Below are 15,545 nucleotides of genomic sequence, written 5' to 3'. Positions count from 1 at the left end.
GGGCAAACGAGCAGGAGCCTCACCTGATGGAAAGTGATTATCACCGCCCATGGACATCTGCAACACCAGGGGGGTTACAGGTGCGTTGCCGGCCTTTCTTACTTGCCTAAATGAATACTGTACTATGCACAGAATCATTTAGGCAAATAAGATTTTTGTCGGTAGGGCTATGCAAAAGCCTGTTTGGGTAGGTACCACCCATTCATATGATATTCTACCGCCAAACAGCCGTACTCAGTATTGTTGTGGTCCGGTTTAAAAGGTGAGTGAGCCAGTGTAACTGCAGGCACATAAGTTTAGTTCCCAAGGTTAGTGGTGAATTGGCGTACATCGCCAATGGATAATGTATAACCAAGGAATGGTTAATATTTCTTACGCCCTTGTCTATGGGCAGTGGTGACCACTTACAAATGTAGTACTACTACATTTATATTAAAGTTAAGTCTCGTAAGACCTCTCTGAAAATATTTTTTATACTGTTGAATTTTAGAATATAAACAGTGCAAAAAAAAACTGTATTATCCTAACATGGTATGTGTGATTATTATGTAATTACTATTGGTTTATGTGAACATACCCATTTCTAATTTAATTTTACCTGTATATCAATTGGCTAGTAGGCTCTTGGTAGGCTCTCTTTCGCACAGCATGTAATACTTTGTTGTATGGCTAGTGATAAATGTTTAGTTATATAAATTCAGTTTTTATTTATACATTTAAAAGGTATATGTGTTCTATCGACCGATAAAGAAAGCTCTACAATATAACTAAAATATACAACATGTAGTTTGAGAAATTTAAATGATTGATAATTAAAATATACTAAGAGGCCTTATTTCTTATAACATAGAGACAAGTGTTTTTTATCAATACATATATATAATTTTCAGTCAAGTATTATGAATTTTATATTTTAAAAAACCATTAAATACATATTTATGTCAGGTAAACTTAAAATTACAACGACCTATTTTATACATAATAAATATATTCTGTTTACCCTAGAATTTTTGTTAACATAAATAAAAAAGCCCTATACTTTTATTTGTTATATATGAAAAACTTAGAAGCTCTCTTTTCACATTTCTCTGTATAATCAAATCAGCTCTCAAGATCAAATTACAAATTTGTAAACATCCAAATTGAAATGATTACTAGAAGTAGATGAAAATTGACCTGAATCTATTTATAACTTTATATAAAAAAATGACAATATGGGGTTATTACTAGGTTTATTTTGATACTATGTATTTATTTCGCATTAAATAAAACAATCTTGATAATATTTTAACTCCCTCAAGATGCACATAATGTGTATAATTGTTATATTTCCTTTACACACTTTACAAATCTTTAATTATGTACAAATTATCTTTATACATTTCAGCTCATCATTTCTTAGAGCCATTTAGAGATCAATAATAATTCATAGATCAGTCCTATGAGTTCCCAAAATAACACTCAATATCTATATTTCGTTGAATAATCTTTGGGTGACACAACCAGACCCCGACCTTTTCTCGCACCACGATACACAGTTTCAATTATGTCTATCATCTCCTGTTTATCTTCCAGAGGCCAATTGATCTTGTTGTTGTTTCCCGTACCCAAATCTATCATTATGTGCTTATTACGGAAGAAAAACATCACTGTGCATGGATCATACAACTCATACCTGTAACATACAATAGATAGGAATTAGAAAACTTGTGGGTAAAATCTAAGGTCAGTTATAATAATATATAATCATGTACATTTTATTAAAATCAGGAACTTCTGTTATATCAACAAGGTAGATGACAGCAAAATTCTTCACTTTTTCAGCAATGCTATACAACACTTCATCCATTTTCATGCAGGTTGGGTCCCAGTCATGTCCAAATCTAATTACCTGTTTGAAAGTAGACTAATTAATTACTTTTCTACATAAATATAATGTCGCTATATTAAAACGAAAGGTTATAATTTACATTTTATTACTAAGCTTGCAAATTTTATGGTAACTTGTGATACTTACGACGACGCGGTCTTCTTCAGAGAGAATAGCCTGATCTACTTGCCATCCGTTGTGTAAGTGTCCTAACATGTAACTCATTTTGGTTATATAGTTCTACGAGTTACTGTAAAAACTTAAATTGACAATAAGTAGTCTAAAAGCAAATCTTTTTTCTGACAACCTGACTCCTGAGACAGTTATGATTAGTCTTGTCGTTACTGTCAACACAACTGTCAAATGTGGTTTTTTGTGGCTTATTTGGGAAGGCACAGATTATTTCGCTAAATGTCATGTGCGATAGAGAAGACACGATTTAAATTGATCGGTACGGTCAAGATTACAGGTTAAATTTAATTTTGAAGGCATGATAGTAGTAGACTGTTTGTAAACTCATAACCTGTTTACAAACAAAAAACAAAACAATAGTTATAAAACGAGCGTGCCCGAGAGGCGTTCTATTTCGTAAAAATAAGAAGTAAATAAATTACATTTATCCTATCAACTAATTAGCCTAGTGTCTACTGCTCGAAGCGTGAGCCAGAAGTGAAGTCGAGGTTGCGGTTTAGTAATCTGCTCCAGGAGCGGGGGGTAGAGGGGCTCTGGGGAATTATATGAGTATTCTCCCTATGCTCTGGTACCATTCCCATCATGCGAATTTGCTTCGTTCTTGAGATATTGGCAAAAACTAATCATATAATTCTAACCTCAAATCAGGCTATTTATTAACAATTTCGAAACTCAGTGGCCTTCGGCTTTCTTAAAAAACACTCGGTTCTAGGGGTAAGTCCGACAAGACCATATTGAGTCAGAGTTAACAAAGTCGGTTTTGTGTCAATTTTATACAATCAAATGTATAAATCTAAGCTTTCTAGCAAAATCTTCGAAATAAATCACAACAAACAAAATGAGCACTCATTCGAAATACGCGAGTCAAAAAGAAACAACGAACGACATATTTAAATATGAATAACGTCAAAACACATTCGTGATATTTGACACATTAATTTAGCGTTTTGACATATGACAAGCACCTTATGTATATTGCATCCTTGTCGAACTTATACAAAATAGTTACTTATCCTGCTCTTATAGTAATATTACGATCTATTTGACATATTTCCGCGTGTATAGGTTATGATAGTTTTTCTTAATTTTCTCGAAAATGGTGCAGTTTCGGAGGACGCGAGTGGTATTGTTGTAATCAGGGACCAATTCTCTAACATATACAACAATTTGTTTCCCCAAAATCGTGGAGGATTATTCTAAACCCAACCCGAAGTCGATTCATCGTTGGTCTTGATGTGGCAACTCGTACGATTTCCACGTTATGTGGTACGAAGAATTATTGAATTCATGGCGATCGCTTTGGTGGTATTTGTGTTGTATTCCCCAGAATGCTCGAGTAAGGTGTTACGAGAGTTCTTAAATGTGGAATGTCGATGGGAAATATATTACGAAAAGTAGAGATCGCTGAGTTATCAATACTCTAGTCTAGTGCAATTATAACACAATAATAAACTGTCAGATGTTATCGGTGATCCTTGATGACATCTTTTTCGTGTAAATCACGATTTTTTTTGTTTTTACCCATAAAACACAACTACTATCAGGAAGGATAAATAATAAAGTACATTCGAAATAGTTTTTATTCAGTTTTTAAAGTTTAGCCATAAACATGCTTAATTAGGAGCTCTGGTGGTGATCGCTATAATCGTCGAAATGTTATCGACTAGAGTATGTATAAATAATCTATCGGGGTAAAATTTCACGAATCTAAAGTTTATGTTTTTGAAGTAAAAAAAAAAAAAAAAAAAAAAAAAAAAAAAAAAAAAAAAAAAAAAAAAAAAAAAAAAAAAAAAAAAAAAAAAAGGTTCACACATTTCTTTGAAACTATGGGTTGGATGGTTTTTTTGTAGATAAATACACAGAAAACACCCGGACTCAAGGAAAATACAAATGTTCATCACACAAATATTTGCCTGCCATGGGAATCGAACCTACTACATTCGGCGTTGCAATCAGTTACATTAACCGCCAGATCGACAGTGCAGTAACAAAAATACAAATAAAAAAAAAAGAGTAAATAATAAAACTACTCTATAGATTCATTGTTCTAAAGCAACCATTTGTTGGCCAAACATCGGCCAATACCTAGGGGTTGGTTAAAAACGAAATAAATGTTATTTCATTAAAATAGTTGGTAATTGTATTATTTAAATTAAAACATAGCATTTAATGACCAAAAGTATATTATTCAATCCGATACATTTATTTCTCGATGGTTATTTTTACAGTTTTCGAACACAAAAGAAATGTTTCTGTGTAGTATAGTGAATTGAAACGATTTGTTTTCTTAATTCTGTTTAATGTTTGTTTATAAAGAGGCGCGTGAGCGCGCGGGCGTCGGGGTTGGCACTTCGCCATCGGAACGCGGTCACACACCAAAACACACCGATTTCTTGGGAAAAAATAACGAGTTCGCTGCTAGTCGGGTTCGCGGTCGGTTCAGCTTTCAAACCAAGTGTAATAGTTATTACCATTTTATACTCTTAATTTTTAGGTAAAAGCTTATTTTTTAACAAAACTAAGGGGAAATTGTCAACTGTGCATTTTGTTTATACGAAGATTGAACTTCACAAAGTATAATGAAATAGGTCGAGCGTCACGGCCGATCTATAACCTCGCCAACTGCATGAACAGTGTGCGAGGACGTGATTTTAGCAATCGCCTACACTAATCAATTTTTTGCAATCATTTTATCGTTGACAAATAAAGCAGTGCTATGTTTCGTATGGTGCGACGTCAGAGACGTGAACAATTTTGTTTTATATTTAATGTATAATTTTCTAATGAAATAAACTATCTTTTCTATGTTGTACATATGACATGTATTTTTAATAACAAACACTGTTTCGATTGAGTGAAATAGTAAAATAATCAATTTAGCTCCGTGCGGAATGGACGCCGTGTACCCCGCCGCCGCGTCGGTGCTGGCGCGCGGTCGACGCCGGCGACGAGCCGAGCCTCGTCAGCGTCACCGCACCATGCCCGTCACCTTCGCCGAAATCAAGGTTACATATTGAATGAATGAATGAAATGAAATATACTTTATTGTACACTACAAACAAAACTAAACACACAGAAATAAAAGTAAAACATGATTAGTAAAATAAAAATAAAAAATAAAAAACGTAAAAAATCAAAAAGTGTTGTACAATGGGCGGACTTATGACTAATTAGCCATCTCTTCCAGACAACCTAACATTGCAAGAGTTTCAACGACACATGGTACTCGGGACACATTCATCTTAATATTTTCTTGTTTTTTCTAAGAATTAATATTATTTATAGTCTACCAACGGCGTTTATATCTTAACTATGTTGCAGTAGTAAAGTGTCCTTACTAACTTTATATTAATTTTACTAGTCGAAGCCATCTATTCCGGATTAGGAGCATCGGAGCATATCACCCTTCTTCACTTCGGTCTAACATACTACATATTAACTACATGAGTGAAATTACTTTGCAGGAGGTAGACGAAGAAAAGGAAACCAACGAAGAGGCGCACGGTGCGAGGGTCGTGAGCGCGGCGACCGTGTATGAAGAACGTCGACGTCGGCCGGACCTTCTGGAGGAACATCTTGGCCGGGAGTTCGCAGAGTTTCGACGGAGACGTGCACGTCGTGATCACTTCCACGAGCCCGACGAACTCGCAATATCTACCTCGCCACCAGCTCCTTCTGCGTCATCCCCGCTATCGCGAGCCAACAGCGAGCCCAGTCCGAGCACCGAGCCTTCTTGATTCTTGTATGGATTCAGAACGTTGGACTAAGAAGATATCGCGATACAATTAATTGTTGAAATTATAACACGTAGTCTTGCCAAGCTTATGCCATTAAATGTTTTAAGAGACGTGAACATATAGGTTCGGCCAGATGCAGTATTATTCAACTATTTATTCATTAAATACGTAACTACGGCTTGGCTTCTCACGGCTGTAATTTCTTAATAATAAAATGAGAAGTACGCTTAGAAAAATGAAATTAAATAATATAATATCTAAGTAAGTATTTATAAGTATTTTATAAATGATATAAAAATTAGTTTCTGTTGTAATTTTAGTGTGGATCATAGATCCACACTTGGGTAATGTTAACTGCCAAGGTAAAAAAAAATTTATGTAAAAAACATTCGACTCGTATATCCGAGACGTGTTTAAATCTGAACCGATTTGTATGCAGTGTTTGTTATATTGTTATAACAACCAGTTATCCGACAGAACGATTTTTTGATTGTATGTAATTTGGAATCGGTAATACAAAGTAGGTATTCGTCCAAATGACATCGTGTAAAAGATCATCTCAGTAAAATGCCCAAGGCAACTTACATTACAAATTTATCTGAATAAGGATTATTAATAAATTGGAGTAAAGGGCTTCGCAAATAACCTGTAGGTTTTTACTAATTTGTAATAGATAAAAATAGTAACCAAGAGAGAGCATTTAAAGAGTCATTCTATTGCGAACTTTTCTATAAGACTTTATCAAAGTCTTCATTTTTCTATTACATTGTTTTGATGTGTCGCCTAAGGTTTAGCTAGCGGTCACCATGTAAGCGTACAAAAACAGTTTTTTCGAACAAAACACCGACATATTTCATAAATTTTGTACAAATTATACATACAAACCATTCTTGTCAATGACTCAAACGTTAATAATAGTAGAATATGTTTATAGTAGCCAAAATCTTTAAGTGGCTTAAAAGAAGTAAGCGGAGATACAGACTGAAACAGAATGTGACTTTGTTTTATACTTTTTATAGATTATTATAACGGGGCCTACTCTTACAAAGCCTTCTGACGGACTGTCAAATGTTATAGTAATCAAGGACAATACGTTATGAACATAGACAATTTTATTACTTTTTAATGATTTGATATTTTATTAGAATCTCGAAAAAAAAACATATGGCGTTTCAACCAACCAGTTCTTGGCAACTCTGGAGTCATCTCCTTATTGCATATAACATGCGCTTACACATGTTAGTATTTTACAAAAATAAGCCATCGTACTGAGAAGATTGTATATGATGTTGTGTGGGCCGATTGTGGTGTCGCTCAAAAATAAGGCGTTTGTAGAAAGCCTTCATTCGTTCCATGCGATTCCTATGTTTACACATATATTAACTTTCTCTTAAATAAATTACAGTTTTTGTCATTTTATCATAAAATATAAGGATTATTTTATAAAAAAACACCGGTTTTAAAAGGATTCGTTTATTTTAAGAATAATAAATAAATACGACTCTCAAGCATGCACCTCAAACATCTTCAATAAATAGACAAGTCTCTGTACACTAGGTTCAGACTCACAAACATTATTATTTAAAGGGAACAGATAACGTATTTAGTATAACTTATAACAGCGATATTTTAATATAATCACTTATCTATGACACATATATACATGTATTCAAAAACTTAATTAAAAATATTTATGTATATTATATAATTATATTTTTGTAACGAATAACAACATGCTAAAAATTCACATTACAAACTTAGTTGTGGTGCAATTTTTTGGTATTTAGATTAGGAGAAATTTCATTAAAATGTCTATCATAAGCTGCTGCGTAAGCGATGGTCGTACAACAAAACATATTCTAACTCAAAGTTGTGTTTGTATTTTTACTTCTTTCAAACTAATCAATATTGGTTTTTGAACTTTGTACATTTTTCTAATAATTAAAAATATGATGAAAATATTATAATATTAAAATACATTCGTAGTAAAAATAATTAGATTTTATTTTGCGGTTTGTATTAATAGTTTGTCAGCGTTTAGAACAGCTTTGGATCTAAGTATGTAATAATATATGTAACTGACACCTTCGTATTACAGATTTGATTTTATAATTTCACCATCTCTGTAAAATTTCCCAAAAAGAAAAACAATTTATCATAACGTGAGTGAACGTTTTAAATAGTTATTTTGAATTAAAAAATGTATGCCTGGTCTTGTCTTGGCTAGTTTAATAAAAGCTATACTTGATAATCTGTTCGTGCTGTTTTTCTGTAGAAAATATTCATTTATTTATTTTCCGTAAACTTGAGCAGAGTATTGGCTTTAAGTAATTTCTAAACGTTTCATATAAAAGTTGTTATTATTATAGATTCATGACTATTAAAACAAAACAATATACCCTAGACTTATTAAACCTAACAATTGTAAATTATTTAAGAAAATGAGGTTCTTCATAGGTACGTATAATATATTTAGACGGATTATTGTATATTTATTTACTCATATTAAAAAATTATGACTTATAACTTTGGGATCGTATTAATATTTTTAGTTACAAAATGATTATATTATTATGTTTAACGATCTTACTCGTTAAAGAAAATGTCCCATTAAATCATTATTTTTGGCTACACTCATTAGTAGTAGTATTTACCCATAAGTTTTTTTTATTTTTCTATAACAAGACTAAATCTTCGATCACTGTGGCAACATAATATGGCAAACGTTTAATACCTGCAAATAACAGTACAAACGTAATCACTGGATATTAACGTCTAGTGGTTATAAACTCTAGTATCTATGTCATATAAAATCTATCTTACGTCTAATATATTTTATATAATTTATTTAACGAGTACATATTGTAGTCGAATACTGCTTCAGTCCAACTCGGGTTAAGGCTAAGTGTCGTCTAAAATATACAACGATAACTTTTAATATTATGTATATACATATTGTACCGATTCAGTTATTGTTAACACCCCTTGTAAATACATTTATATGAATCATTGTTAATTAATTTATTTGTTAAGAATTGTATTATAAAATTAAATCTAACTAAATAAATATTTAATGTATTTCACTACTTTACCTATGTCTAAAATTGTCATGTCGTGTAATACTGTACAAAACTTAACTACTTATTTGTCGTAGTAATAAAGTCTAGCGTCCATTTCAACCGTTACATTCATAGGAGCGGTATCGATCCGACGGAGGACCAACGTCAACAGTTCAATGGCCGAACGAAGCGAGCGGGACTCGCCTCGAGCGAGTGCTAATGGACGGTAAGATAAGACACTGATACCGGTCTCGTCGAGAGCTGCGAGACGCAGGGGCTCGGCCACTAGCGCGTGTCCGGCTCCTCGGCCTGCGCGTCCGTCTCCGCCGCAGACGGGATCGTGTGCAGCAGGCGCGGCGGAGGCAGCGCGCCGGGGGACGCCGGTGGCTCGTCCGCCACCACGGCCGGCTGCCGGGTGAGCCGCGGCCGCGCCCCCGCCGCCGCCACCGGAGCGCCCGCCGAGCCCGCCGCGCCCGCTCCGCCGGAGCCCGTCGCGGCGCTGCCGCCGGAGCGTGACGTGCGCCACGTGCCCGTCGATGCCGTCGCGTTGGATCCGGAGGAGTCGTTGCGCGAAGAGGACAGATTAGAGTCTTGCGAGGTCTTCCGTGCGACCAGCCAGGAGGCGGCGCGTCTCGGAGGAGGCGGCGGGCGGCCGTAAGTTCGCCACGAGTCGGACCGCGAGGACGAGAACTCCACGGAGGACGATACGGAACCGGTGCGGGCGGGCGGCGCCGGAGGCTGGCGGGGCGCGGGGGGCGCGGGCGCGGCCGACCGGCGCCCGCACGCCCGCAGCCAGCGTAGCAGTCGCTCGCTGCCCGCCTCGCTGACGGCGGCGGTGCCGGCACCGGCGGTGGCTCCGCCGGCGGGCAGGAGTCGTCGACAGGCACAGGTGGTTCCATGCTGACCGCGAGAGGACCGTTCCGCGAGACTGTTAGTGTTTGCCGGTGTTTGCCGGTTGCTAAAGTTCGACGAGTGTCGACATCGCCCGATTCCTCTTGTGACGCGAGATTCCTCGATCGCTTTGCATACCAACGCACAGTCTTTTTTGAACTGTTTTGTGAGGATCGCATACAGAAATGGGTTGCAGCACGAGTTCAGAGGTAGTACGAAAACCGTGAATACCTTCGCCTCCTCTAGGGAGACGAGCTGGGCACCGAAGGCGGCGGTGAGTGCGAAGAAGGCTATAGGTGACCAACATAGAAAGTCCGTGAAGACGAGTAGTGCCATTCGTTTTGCTATACGAGAGTCATTCGAGTTCCAGGCTTGCGAGCCACGGATCGCACAGTACATCTTGAGGTAGCATCCGAGCAAAACCAAAAAGGCCAGTCCATTTATGATAAGTAAGGTGACAACATAGCTGAGTGCGGCGGGCGTGCTCGTCTCGAATGGAAGGCACACGGCAAATTTACGATAGTCAGAAATACCCAGAAGAGGAAGTGCGGCCGCGGCGAGAGAAAAAGCCCAGCCGGCTGCCATCACCACCGCCGCGTGTCGCAGGGACAGCCGCTTATTGAGGTGCATGGCGTGCGTGATGGCGTAGTTGCGTTCCAGAGTGATGACGGCCAGCGTGTACACCGACAGCTCGGAGGACAGCACGCCGAGGAAGCCCGCGAGTCTGCAGCCTCCGGACATCTGCCATGCGATAGCATGCGCGCGAAACTCGCCCAGTGTTCCCGCGTCCACCACGGCTAAAAAACCTGTCATAATCGTTATTAAAGAGTTCTTATTAGACCTAATTTTGTAAGTTTAATCAATATTGTAAAATAAAGGAATTAAATTACCTAAATAAATGCCCATAAAAAAATCTGCGGCCGCCAAATTCGTAACGAGAAATCGAGGAACATCAATTCGGCTTCGGCTGAACACGAGCACGAAAACGACTGTGCCGTTGCCCAACAGCGCCAACAGAAACACGGCCCACACTCCACATCGTAACGTCCACCAATCGAATAAATCTACGCATGGTAGAAATGGACCTGGTAAAATGAGATCGTTTTTTATTCCGTTACAAAAGACAGATTTAGTTTTTTGTTAAATAAATAAAATATTATTATTGTCGTTCGTGATTCTCACCCGGCAGCGGCAGGCAACGAACTCGACGAGTCCCAGGGAGCCTCAGTTCGGCCGCACCCACGTCGCCCCAGCCCACCGCGGCCAGTCGGGATCCGCTCTCCCCGGTCGCGTTCACTAAAGACACATATTGATTGAAACCGAAACACAAGACACCGAAGGCAGTGTTGGTGGGGACTGAAGGTGCGTACGGTAGTGCGGCCAGATGTCGGTGGCGTTGGCCCAGGCGGCCAGGTCGACGTGCGCGGGCGGCAGCAGCACGAGGTCACTGAACTGCTCGCGCTCCGCGTCGGCCGCGCCGCCCGCGTCCTCGCCGCCCTCCATCAGCGGCATGAACTCGCAGCAGTGGTATGCGTACGACAGCACCAGCGTCTGGAAATTGTCCCGCGTACGACATGTAGCGTTCTCTTATGAAAATGTATGTATGTGTCATGTTTATCCGTCTCCAACTTATCGTTTTTCGGCCGTACCTGTATTCTGGGGAACAGATCCGGGGGATGAAAGCGACGCAGCGCGGGATTGTTGTGCGCTTTGAGATGCAGCAACCGCTGAAGTCCGCTAGCTGGTAGTACGGGGAACACGTTGTTGCCTACATTCCTACAGATTTATATCAGCGTTAATAAAGAGGATGAGAAAGCCTCGCCAAGCGATCAAACGGTGCAAATATTCGTCTTTTGTTTCAATTTTTTTTTCCATTTGCAGTTAAAACCATAGACATTTATACCTTGGAGTAATTGTGAAAAACTATTATTAATGCCTGCGATACAGGCTGGTTTATTTTCCTATCATACGGCCGGAATTGTGAATCTCGTTTGCGATGACGATGGCAACTGCTGCTAGCTTTGTTACCAATATGCCAAGCGATCGGGATTTTTAAAGTAGCTATTTATGTTTTTAGTTGTATGTACTTCATGAAATTAATTCTTATGTATATATAAATATTTTAAATTATATTTAATCACATAAATAAGTACTGTCATATTAACGGAGAGTTACAAATAGAATAGATACAATGAAAGTGAGATCCCCTCGACGTACTGGCGCCCGGTATAATACGAGTACGAAACAGCTACGAAGCTAACGAAACATAGACTGAATTAACTTACAAATCTTCTAATTTAGAAATGGGGACGAATGCTTCCATGTCGATGTGTTCTATTTGGTTGTCCTCGAGATCTCTGAAAATACACGTACAAAAATAAGCATCCAGATGCATCGTGATAACTTTATGCCGAGGACAGAGGGAGAATATATTTTGTTCTTATCAGATGTAGTTACAACTCTGCAGCACGTATGCTCACACAATCGAAATAATGTTAACGACGGTCCAAGACTAAAGTAGAACTACACACGGAGCGTTGAAAGTGCCCAAAAAGTTAGTCAAATTTACTGTCCCAGTGCCTAATGACATTAATTACGTTGGGTTGGCAAGCTTCAAACAAGGGTTAGGCTGTTTGGTTTCTGTATTATCAAATTGCTGGTTGTTGGATTTGTTCAGTTTTAAATAAGGACATTACGTTACTCGTTTTAATATTAATCATACTAATGTTTAAAGAGCTAAACTTTATTTTTGTTGATTATTCCGAATTCATCCGCAACAAAACAATTCAAGTTGTAACAAATTATACACTTGTACCAAAGCTTTGTATACTATATAAGTGAAATCCAAATCTCTGTAAACACAATTTAAATAACTTAAATCATTTGTCAGGAATTCGTTAGTATAAAATAACAAAAACTCCGTGAAAAACAATTAACATGTTTGTTTTGATTTGCGGTCGTATGAAAACCTGTAATTTGCGTTAAGAACCTCACGCATTCGTTAGCAGAATAATTCTCTCATCCTCGGGATCTATCTTAGTTCTCCAAAATAAAATAAAACACATATATTCAAAGATGGTAATAGCGTGGAGTTTGTTTTGTTGAACTTCGTGCAGGACATATAAATTCAATTGTAATTCAAATAATGAAGAAGTTTTACGTTTCTAACTGGTGATCTCTCAAATTTAATTTTTAACCTTGTAAACGATTCGAACGATATTATCTTGGTTTGATTTAAATTGGGAAAGCAAAAAAAATACACTGCCTATTCTTGTTCTTCATCTCGGGGGAATGTTTGTGATCGTCGCCGCTGTCCTATATGGTTATCTAATCGCACGAGGTCTCGACTATTGAATAAAAAATAAGTGAACTTTTAAGTAGATGATTGATATTTTTACGATTTTACATAACCAATAAAGTATTCGAAATAATAATTTCTTCGGCACACACCTAAAACCACAAGGGACGTTAACCATGGTGGTTAATTTTTAAATGGCTTCACTAAAATAGCTCTAGTCGTGCGTGCGACTGAGGCGAGGTTGCTTACAGCAGCTGCAGGCGCGGCGTGTGCAGGAAGGTGTCGGCGGCCACGCGGCGCAGGCGGTTGCGCGCCACCAGCAGGTCGTGCAGGCGCCGCGCGCCGCGCAGAGCCTCCTCGCCGATCGACTCGATCAGGTTGTCCGACAAGTCTCTGCAGAAAGCAACGCGACATTTACACATAGTATGAGTAGACAGACAAATTCTTATTGATTTAGCTAACTCTTGTGATTGGTATATCACTTGATTGATTATTTGCCGGTATAGCATTTGACATTATTTAGAGACTAGTCATTTTATAAAAGAGTAAAAGTAACAAAATAACGATAAATACTCACAAAAAGTATACATAGTACCTAATATCACATCGCATAGGATGTAAAATGTACAAAGTTTGCGTGCGACGTCGAATATCTTTATGTTTTAGATTACGAGTGTAATTTAATTTGTTATCGTTGGAACATTTTGTAATTAAATTACAAATATATTACCAGCCTCGTTTTTACTTACATTAAGTAAGTCGTAAGGTTTAACACATTTTAAGCTTTCGCTACACGTGACGTGAATAGAGCATGTTTTTGCTTCGAATTAAGAAACGAAGAATTACGGAACTGTCTATACTAATTTTCCCGTCGATTTCATTTTCTCTATTTCGGGTATCAAAATATTTTCGCATTAGTTATAGATTTTGTACGATCACCAGATACCCCATTAAACCCGTTGTATAGAGGATTACTCACAGCACTCGAAGCTCCGCGCACTCGTGCAGTCGAGGGACGTGTTGTAGCTGGTTCGATCGAAGGTCCCTGTCCGAAGCGAAACATTCTATCAACTAGGTCGGGCTTATTCACAGGCAGAAATTATTTTCAAGATAGTAGATATCAGTTAATAATTAATATATATATATATATTTATATATTTAAATCGTTAGTTAAGAATCATTATTTTATACTAAAAGCACAAAAAGAAATATTGTGACAGTAAATAAATACGAAAATGAGCAAATGTTATTTTTATCATTTCATAATTTATCTGCAAATTTCAATGTAGAGTAGTTCCAAAAACTTTTATATCATCGAATCGTTGCCAAACGCAGTTCATTCTGCCCACGTTAATTGCTAATAGTAATAATTCAATGATAGTACGCTCGAGGTTGCGTTGAAGTACTATCGAAAGGTTTCGAGATGTAAGCGCGGTTCGCTTTATGTGTACGGCTTTGGCCTCGGTTAGAAGGCGACATAAAAATTGGCGTTTATTTGACATTTACGTTCAATTAGGCTAAAATAGGCTTTGGCGACATTATTTTAATAAAATCAAGTGTACGCTATAAATTTTCTCATAGTCCAAAAACATATATGTACATAAATATTACGTACAAGGCTTATAATTTTTAAGCCAATGGATATCGAAAAGCATAATGAACACTAACAAGGCTCGTAGTTGCGGTGCGTACACGCACAGGTCGTGCGGCACGTGCGTCAGGCGCGCGCGGTCCACGCGCAGCGTCCGCAGGCGCGACGAGCCGTTCAGTACTGGCAGACGATCTAGACCCCGAGCCTCGGACAGTATGCTAAAGATAAACGAAAATTAAATCCTTAGATGTTACTTCGAGATTAGTAAAAGCGTCAAGGTCTAAACGAAACTCTGATAGTCAACGCTCTCCGTCACCGCTATATCCATGACCTAATAAAATATTAATTATTGCTTAATTTAATGACGTCAAATCGAAACCGCGAGTGGACCGTAAGTTCATCACACATTAAAGCGCTCAGGTCGCTGGATGCTGACATTATCTATAATTGGCCCCTCGTCGGGCAGCATATCCGCCGTGTGTGTATTCTGCACTTCGCGGTTCCCGTTTCCCTCCCCGAGCCCCCCCGCCCCGGCTCTCTCCGCCTCGCGCACCGAATGACCTCGTTCCGCCAAACTTGCAACGGCTGACTCATGTTTTGCTTGTTCCATGCACCGAGCAACGCACGATGCACGCATTACCAACGACGATTATTACGTGTGCATGTTACGTAAGCTCATTCATTAAACAGTAGGGGGAAATTTTATTTGTAGCTTAACCAACTCATCAGCTAGGGCAGTATTATGCTATTCAAATGGATGATCAACGAAATAGTTATGTTCATGTTATACATTTTTTCATCTAACTTCATATATATATTTTTTTAAATAATCTTGAGGTTGCACATCAACTATAAGTTCGGATGATAAATCTTTTAAGAGTATTAAAGGCAAATAGTCATTCTTGTC

The 15,545-nt window shown here is 38.2% G+C and overlaps 3 protein-coding genes across 4 annotated transcripts in view; 1 reads left to right on the top strand and 2 right to left on the bottom strand.

Moving 5' to 3' along the window:
- Positions 1-1,280: 1,280 nt before the first annotated feature.
- Positions 1,281-2,216, bottom strand: LOC125072479 (thioredoxin-like protein 4A). The gene is made up of 3 exons (XM_047683132.1): positions 2,018-2,216; positions 1,755-1,891; positions 1,281-1,675 (listed from the first exon to the last, which is right to left on the bottom strand). The coding sequence occupies exons 1-3, from the start codon at positions 2,093-2,095 to the stop codon at positions 1,462-1,464; spliced, it is 429 nt and encodes a 142-aa protein (XP_047539088.1). The 5' UTR covers positions 2,096-2,216; the 3' UTR covers positions 1,281-1,461.
- A 2,270-nt stretch (positions 2,217-4,486) lies between these two features.
- Positions 4,487-5,931, top strand: LOC125072267. 2 transcript variants are annotated; one of them, XM_047682815.1, is made up of 3 exons: positions 4,487-4,519; positions 4,943-5,067; positions 5,527-5,931. In XM_047682815.1, exons 2-3 carry the CDS (start codon positions 4,954-4,956, stop codon positions 5,797-5,799), a joined length of 387 nt encoding a protein of 128 aa, XP_047538771.1. In that variant the 5' UTR covers positions 4,487-4,519; positions 4,943-4,953; the 3' UTR covers positions 5,800-5,931. The 2 variants fall into 2 exon arrangements, with proteins under 2 accessions (XP_047538771.1, XP_047538772.1); XM_047682816.1 differs by having other exon boundaries at positions 4,493-4,556.
- Positions 5,932-8,275: 2,344 nt separating this feature from the next.
- The window catches only part of LOC125072266 (lutropin-choriogonadotropic hormone receptor), a 45,165-nt gene continuing 37,895 nt past the window's right edge, over positions 8,276-15,545 (bottom strand). Inside the window, exons 9-17 of the mRNA XM_047682814.1 lie at positions 14,716-14,856; positions 14,027-14,092; positions 13,297-13,440; positions 12,035-12,106; positions 11,399-11,525; positions 11,120-11,300; positions 10,932-11,045; positions 10,640-10,834; positions 8,276-10,555 (exon numbers count right to left, since the gene is read on the bottom strand). Coding sequence (XP_047538770.1) covers positions 9,144-10,555; positions 10,640-10,834; positions 10,932-11,045; positions 11,120-11,300; positions 11,399-11,525; positions 12,035-12,106; positions 13,297-13,440; positions 14,027-14,092; positions 14,716-14,856 — 2,452 coding nt within the window. The 3' untranslated portion in view covers positions 8,276-9,143. The remainder of the gene's footprint in view (positions 10,556-10,639; positions 10,835-10,931; positions 11,046-11,119; positions 11,301-11,398; positions 11,526-12,034; positions 12,107-13,296; positions 13,441-14,026; positions 14,093-14,715; positions 14,857-15,545) is intronic.

Source organism: Vanessa atalanta, chromosome 21 (assembly GCF_905147765.1).
Source record: "Vanessa atalanta chromosome 21, ilVanAtal1.2, whole genome shotgun sequence".
In the NCBI taxonomy this organism is placed as follows: Eukaryota; Metazoa; Arthropoda; class Insecta; order Lepidoptera; family Nymphalidae; genus Vanessa; species Vanessa atalanta.
Note: the sequence above shows the minus strand (reverse complement) of the source record. Positions and strands in the feature narration are given on the sequence as shown.

Bases quoted from the DNA above. Each gene is read 5' to 3' on its own strand.
- LOC125072479 (XM_047683132.1), bottom strand. From the start codon at position 2,095: ATGAGTTACATGTTAGGACACTTACACAACGGATGGCAAGTAGATCAG. The intron at 1,892-2,017 runs GTAAGTATCACA...ACTTTCAAACAG, and splicing joins CTGAAGAAGACCGCGTCGTC to GTAATTAGATTTGGACATGA. The intron at 1,676-1,754 runs GTACATGATTAT...TGTATGTTACAG, and splicing joins GTTCCTGATTTTAATAAAAT to GTATGAGTTGTATGATCCAT.
- LOC125072267 (XM_047682815.1), top strand. From the start codon at position 4,954: ATGGACGCCGTGTACCCCGCCGCCGCGTCGGTGCTGGCGCGCGGTCGA. The intron at 5,068-5,526 runs GTTACATATTGA...ATTACTTTGCAG, and splicing joins TCACCTTCGCCGAAATCAAG to GAGGTAGACGAAGAAAAGGA.